The 7,702-nt window shown below is 38.0% G+C and overlaps 1 protein-coding gene across 11 annotated transcripts in view; it reads right to left on the bottom strand.

Moving 5' to 3' along the window:
• Nucleotides 1-345: 345 nt before the first annotated feature.
• Nucleotides 346-7,702, bottom strand: part of LOC131240952 (uncharacterized) — a 56,197-nt gene continuing 48,840 nt past the window's right edge. Inside the window, exons 18-21 of one of the 11 annotated variants that reach the window (XM_058239526.1) lie at nucleotides 2,626-2,750; nucleotides 1,336-1,523; nucleotides 1,203-1,242; nucleotides 346-886 (exon numbers count right to left, since the gene is read on the bottom strand). In XM_058239526.1, coding sequence (XP_058095509.1) covers nucleotides 697-886; nucleotides 1,203-1,242; nucleotides 1,336-1,523; nucleotides 2,626-2,750 — 543 coding nt within the window. In that variant the 3' untranslated portion in view covers nucleotides 346-696. Of the gene's footprint in view, nucleotides 887-961; nucleotides 1,243-1,335; nucleotides 1,524-2,402; nucleotides 2,477-2,622; nucleotides 2,751-3,043; nucleotides 3,122-4,435; nucleotides 4,596-7,702 lie in introns of those variants that run through there. The other 10 variants (XM_058239517.1, XM_058239569.1, XM_058239551.1 and 7 more) reach the window with 10 other exon arrangements.

The following is a 7,702-nucleotide window of genomic DNA, read 5'->3' as shown; positions in this document are numbered from 1 at the left end:
GTGCACTTAGCAAAGCTCTTTTTTTTTTTTTTAAACCAATCCTTTCCTAGATTCAATTTACTTAAATCGTTTTAGCTTGTAAATGAATGCAGAAGATTTTGGGCTTGTTTGGGAGCCACCTAAAAATGAGTTCCATCTCATTTTAGGGAACTGTAATTATGTATAAAAAGATCATGATTATTGTTGGTTATCAAGATTCTTTCTAATCCTTACCTGATGGAAATATGATCTCAAATATACAATGGTGATCAACTAAAACAAGACACTCATTTTTAAGTGGCACCCAAACAGACCCTTAGGAAGCCCCAAATAACACCTGAGAAAAACTTCGATACTCTCCAGAAGAGTGTGATGGATAGCATGCAGCTTAGAAATTGCATTTGCAGTGCACAAGTAATGCAATCTTCACTTCCTATTTACAGGTGTCCCTGTTTAGATGTAAAATGAACAAAAACTTTCACTTATTTGATTTTCTGTCATCGCATTGGCGGACATTCATTGGAAGGTTAAAAATGAAATTAGCCAATGGTCACATTTCAACAAACAAGTGTCCACAAATCAGAGGTTAGGATTTTCCAACCCGTGTGATTTTAGGCTTAGCAACTGTGGGCTTCACAATTTAGTCAGTTTAATTAATGTATGCTACATGTACAATTTCTGCCTGCATGCATATCAAACATCACACTTCGCGGAGTATCAAATAACTCCCCTTCTATACCCATCTTTATTCATTTTGGAACCCTTTGTTTCTACCTCCAGCAATGGTACAAATTTGTACTTTTTTATTACCAGAAGCAGAATTAAAAGGGTGATGCTATCAATCAGGACAGAAGATATCAATTCCCTAGGCGCGTAGCAAATCCCCAGTTGGTAACTATATACATGCCTGCACATACATCAAACGGATCAGATGGGTTTTTGCTATCTGCATAGATAATGCTACAAGAATCGATGTTACTTGGGAAGTTTCCTTTTGCATATTTCTCGGAATATCAGGATACATAAATGGCCTGAATTACTATAGAAGCGCAAAATAGATAATAGATAAAAGAAAATTGAGAAAAAGAGAAAACCCCAATTAATGATACAGCAATGCTGCTGCTGCAATGAAAAGAACAAAGGAAGATTTTCTCTAATGATATGTACATTGTCAAAATAAATATGCACACAAAAACCACACAAGCACTCATTTGCAAACACACCTAAACGGGGTTGAGATCTCGAGAAACTTGGCCCTGCCATCTACACAAATCACAGCCACCAATGCAACCAATTTAGTTCTCAATTATGTATGACTATTCAACAGCCAATGAAAGACTAATCAAACATTCTCACCCAACCTTGCGATGAGGAACTTTGACAGCGGGCTTAAATTCGGACTCTCAGATGTATCCGTACTTGGTTGCTTTTTCTTGTTTGCCACTTCCGAATTTGCATTTTCTGCATCTAAATGAGGAGCAGCGCTCTTCGTAAAAATTCGTGCAGCCAGCTCCTGAAGCCCCTTTATGGAAGATTCCCTTGAGCTGCACAAGGATCCTATATATTAAGGGCCTGTCAAATTTAACTGCAGTATTACTCGAATAAAGTGGAAATAACTGAGGGCAGTCATGGGCTGGGCCTAGGCCTAGCAAACACCAAATTTTGAATAGGCCTGGCCAGAACAGTTCAAAATCAGGACCAAGACAAACCTAGGCCCAGCCTATTGACAACCCTAGAAATAACCAAATGGGGAGTTGTTTGATACACTCCCAGAGTATGGAACTTGATACACGGGCACTCAAAAACTGTACACATGGCATACATTAACTCAAATTAGACCCAACAAATTGTGGAACCCACCATGGCTAACTCAGTCCCAAAATCAGGTTGGTTGAGCAATCCCAGCCACTGATGCGTGAACACTAGTTATTTAAAATAGGCCCACTGGATTAACCATCCTATAAATGTCCACCAATCTGATAGGAAGTAATCAAATACGCATAAATTTTGGTTCATGATACATCGAAACTAGAACACAGTTTGGACAGTTTAATTTGAATTACTTGCATGCCACGTACGCAATTTCTAAGTGCCTGCATATCATCCATCACAATGCCAGTATCAAAGTCTCTCCAATGAAATTGTAGTTTCCTTGGGGGTGCGTTTGGGACAAGTTCCAGATTCCTTTGGGAACTTGTCTGGAGAACATATGGGACCCATATACAACAGCTCAGCTTCAAGTTGTCTAGAGTTCCCCCTCCCACTTCAGAACACGGTATTGACTGGCTGGAGTGCCCCTCCCAGTGCCAGAACATGGTGTTCTCTTTCTAAAGAGATTCGCATTCAGGATCTGCTGGAACCCACAATGTTCCCTGAATGGAATAGTTCTGGAAAAAAAAAACTTTCACAAAACAGGCCCTCACATTTCCTTCTGAGGGTCTAGTCTCCAAATTGCAACAAGTTCTGCAATTTGTGGGCTACTTCCTCATTATGAATACTGGGAAACATCATTAATTTTTGTCATCCTCTTGGTTAAATTGAAAGTTCGCAGAAAATTCACTGGCGAATCCAAACACAGCAGAAACTGATGCAATAATGCAAGGACAGAAATGAAAAGGTGGTTAAGTAGAACAAGTAGATGTGGACCTTCCCAATCGTTGAAGCATCCTGCTGACAAGGACTTCACAAGAGCCGGGTGTTAGGCGCTCGAGATCCATCAGTGAATCTGCCACAGCCTGTGCGATTGGTCCTTCCCATTCATCACCAGCAGCCTTACACAATACATGGCGAGAATCATTGATTAATATTACTGCGCAGAAGCTTCATAGAATACTATGACAATCCTTGGCAAATGTTTAGTGTATAGCCTCGAATAATACATGATGACGGTCATGGGTAAATATTGGCATGCAAAAACTCAGACATTTTGACTAAACACATTTAACAGGTGGTTGTTACAATTCTCAATAGTGACAATTGTTTATCTGAATACACCTTGCATTACATGCATCGTAAAGGGTGCATATCGGCATGCACAATCATCAACATAAATACTAATAATAACCTTGTTCCGACAATTTGAGGTCAGCTTCATGAATCCTATCCTCAGTAACTGAACAAGCTTCATATCCCTTCACGCAACCTGAATCCAAGTAATGTTAAGGCATCCTCCCCAATGTTGTCAAAATCCTACGATTTATTATTTGAGTCAAATCTTAAGCAAAACGATTTGAATCCCTTGTTAGATGAATCCTACGATTCTATGTTTTGAATCCCTACAATTTACGAATCAAATCCTGATTTATGATTTACATTGTACTTGTTCTCTTTTATTTTAAGCCTTAGTTGGCTTTCATTTTATATTTTTAAATTGGTGGGGGCGTTAAGCATTGTTTAGAAGAGGTCAATTGTTGTATTTTGTTCTTTATAAGAGATTACATTATTGATATTCTCTTCAATGTTTTTTATTTTTTATTTTTATTTTTATTTTTTATTTTTTTTGCATTTTCTTATGTTTTCTGACTTCTTAATTGGTCGAAACACCAAATTGATGTCTGACTTATCTGGAATGTTTTTACAGATGGTTGTCATCATTTTGACCTATATATATTGTGGTAATGATGGCTAAAAATCAAAATGTCTTTTTTTGTTGTCTATATAACTGAATGCTGCTTTTCCAATGTGATTCTACATTTAAGAAAGGTAAAAGGAACATAAATTATAAAGGATTCTCGTATGTTTTTTAAGGTAAATTTCTTGAATGAAAAAATAAAAGAAAGACAAGAATCATCTAAGCCTATCATGATATGGAGGTATCATATGGATGGGAAAGGGATGATTGATGAGTTTTTTTTTTCCTGATTTATTTATATTTTGTAGATTTTCTTCAATTTTTTAAGAAAATCATAAAAAAAATCTTAAGATTAATGATTCGATGGGATTCAACCCTTATTACGATAACGATTTTGACAACATTGACCCTCTCATCCTCTTCTTAGGCCCTCCAACTTAAATCAATGTTCCCCTCCTTACTGGGGCCGTCTCCAGTCTTTGTTGCACGTGTCTAAACCATTTCAATTTGCTATCCATCATTTTCTCTTATTGGGACTTCTCATAGGCTGCTTTGATGACCTTATTCACAATTCTATCCTTCCCAGTATCATCACACAGCCATCTAAACATCCTCATTTTTGCATCACTCAAATCTCTGGTCAGCCTTCTAACCAACCTATTGTTACACCATATAGCATAGTCGAATAGCCAATTTGTAAAAATTTCCATTGTTTCATAGGCATAATGCAGAGATCATATAACACTCCAAAGGCACATCTTTACTTAATCCACAGATCTAATTCTATTGGAAACATCTTCATCAATCACCTAAACCTTTTGAACAATAGAGCCAAATAATGGGGGTAAAAAAAGTTTGGAAAATCTCTAGACCATCGATTCTTACTAGATGCTTCTACAATTCTTCAGACCAAAGTTGCATTCTAAATAGCGCATCTTGGTTCTGTTAATTTCAAGTTTCTTGACTCTAGAACCTTCCTCCAACACCTCCAATTTTGCATTTGCAAGCCCCCCATCCCAATTCTTGTTGACCAACACCACGTCATCTGCAAACAACATACACCAAGTGACCTCATCATGCGCAGTAGTGGTTAATTCATCGATAATAAGTACAAAACAGTAAGACCTTAATGTCGACCACAGAACACTAGCAGTTACCTCATCAAGCCCCACTAACGCTAGTAGTGGGGCTTCGTGAATCAATCTCAACCTAAGACCATCCTCACTCTTGTAATGTCACCCTCATACATGTATTCAATGATGTCAATATATCCAACTGGAAATTCTTTCCTCCTCACCACCCACCATGTCATCTCCCAGGGTACACTATCACATGCTTTATCAAGATCTATAAACACCATGTATAGACTCTTCCTCTCCATAAAACCATCCACAGTGGGACCTACAATACTAATGACCAGGATCACTAAATGATGGGCACTACTTATCCAAACCCGAAAGCAAAATATACTCTTTATATCTTCAGGTTGAGAATCCTATAGTTCTTCTTTGCTGAAAGTCCATATCATAACATGGTTGCACATCTGCTGTAATTTGTCCAATGCATCATGTTCCATATATCTCAAGAAGCAAATTACATCAAAATATACAAAATCAGTTCCTTTAGATTCAGTACCAGAGTGTTACATTAAAATTCATCCAATATTTGACGCCCACTAAGGAAAGCACTTTTTTGCTACGCAATATTAGAATTTTATTGAAAAAGAAAAAGAAGAATTTAAGAGCCGATAAAAAAAGGGGAACCTCAACAAAACTAACAAAAACAAAGCAAAGACACACACTCGAAAGCCCAAAAGAGAACAACCAAACTAAGGCAAGCAAGATGTACTGCTAGACCTACATATAATATGAAACCAAACCAAAGAGATCAGCCCCTGTGACAATTATGCTACCCTAAATGATAAAGCATCATGATACAGGAAAATATGGGACATTGCCTGTTCTGTTTGTGAGAAAATATCGTAGAATCTTCTAATAGCTACCTACCAAATAGACAGGCCTGAAATACACCAACTCAAAGGTTGCCTCCTTTCAAATTTGTGTGATGGAAACAGATGATGCCCTTGTTTATCCAACCCGTATTAAGTTCCTCCAAAACAAGAACATTGTTGCTTTTCAGCACCTCTTACCATTCCTTATAAACCATGGTAATCCAATGGAGGATGGGCTTTATCACCTTTGATGGTGAAGACTGCTTCCTGATTTCATCTTTGGGGAAACCCCTTTCCAGCCATTCCACCACTTCTGACAAGATGACACCAAAGGTCTCCAACTCAGCTCTTTCTTTTTTGTTGTGTTAAAAATAAAAAATTTAAAAAAAAAAAAAAAACAAAAATTAAAAAATTTTAAAAAAAAAAGGAGTTTGCATCTTAAAGCTCTGAACCGATTCTTCATGTACATGTTTATGAAAAACTCCAGTACCCAAGAAACACGTGCAAGAAGAAGAGAGATAATTGTCCAAGAAAAGAAATGAGACACCTTTCATTCCACCATATTCCAATCACGCATCCACAATACCTATATATAGGCTAAAACAAATAGAGAAGCCCTAATAAGCTAAACAGACAAAAGAAAACCAAATTAACCAAAAGTTAATTCAATTAGAACCCTAACACACACGCACGCACGCACATGCACACACACACACCAAAAAAAAAAAACCGAGGGTATATTAGTCATTACATAGCATAAGCTAAGTGGACAAAAGAAAACCAAATTAACCAAAAGGTAATTCAATTAAAACCCAAAATGTAACAAGTGTGTGACACTGGAGTCCACACATCCCACATGGAGTTGGGGTTTTTCTGCATTAGTTCCCCCCATCTTCGAAAGAACTCAACCTCGAGTTGCAGTATCAAAAGGGAACTTCCAATTCGTAGCTTCATCAGAGTGATTCTTCTTCCTCATTGTCAGCCACTACAGGCAGGTCTTTTGTTGATAGGTTACTAAATTTGGGAAATGTCTTTGTTTCCACTGGCATTCCTGACATGATTTATCCCTTTGCCCAGTGTCTTCTTTACGAACAGTGTTTAGCTGATTTCTTATTGTTTCTTGCACATTCTGCCAGCTGGTTCTGTGCCATCTTGCCACTTCTATAAAGTCCTTGGTTGCAATGGTGATGATCCTCATCCTGTTTTCTTCTGCGGAGGATCATCCTTCGTTGGGTGGAGAGTGATGTCATTCCCATCATGCACAAGGTTATAGGTGTTTTGAACACACAATACATAACATGTCAATCATACATCTCAGGTCGGCCAAGTCAGAGGTGACAAGCTCTCATTGGGATGATGTCACAACATAATAGCTCAGTGTAAATTGTCCTAATGAATACATCACCAGTTATCAATGGGTTACTCACATTATTTCACCACTTGTCCCCACAAACTGATGAGGCTGTTGGTACTTTTGGACTCGCAGCAGCAGCTCATCAACAGCTTTCTGCAAATCATGTCTAAGGGTTTTGCTGCTCAATGATGACTTCGATTAGCTTTCTTTCATGTTCCTTGGGTCTGGAAAACACTAGTGCACAACCATTCTGCAGCAATAGCTACCTTCTCCTTATTGTGGCAATATACTTCAACATCAGCAAGAGATAAGACTCGTCTTCAACACCATCTTCTGCTCTGTATTCAGCTTACTTGATGACCTCATTTGACGATATTCCATTTTCTGACCTGTATCCATTGAGAGATTCGTCAGTAGTTAGGGCGTGTTTGGATTACCAAATACCATGGTACTGCATAGTAAAAAGGGTCATTATTACTTTTTAACCATGCTTGGATAGAATGCAAATCTCGATGAATTTCAGTCACCCATTTACAGCCTAGTCACATCAATGTAAATCAATAACTCTCATCCAAATCCAACACAAATTACCACCGTATCTCTCCGACGAGAGAATTGACAGTTGAATGGGTTTGGTGCATTCATGTACACTGAAATAAAGATGCTCCATCAAGCTCTTTCTATTAAATTGGTGATGTTTTCGATCTTAATCTCACAAACCATTTTCTACAGAGAAGGAAAGCTTCATTCTGGTTTAGCCCCTCCACCTCTTTGCCAGTGACCATACATTGGCAACTACCTTCCTCACACCTGCCTCCCTCTTCTTAATTACATTTCTACCCCTTCG

Source organism: Magnolia sinica, chromosome 1 (assembly GCF_029962835.1).
Source record: "Magnolia sinica isolate HGM2019 chromosome 1, MsV1, whole genome shotgun sequence".
NCBI lineage: Eukaryota > Viridiplantae > Streptophyta > Magnoliopsida > Magnoliales > Magnoliaceae > Magnolia > Magnolia sinica.
The sequence above is the reverse complement of the archived record's forward strand: the minus strand, read 5'-3'. Positions and strand labels throughout refer to the sequence as shown.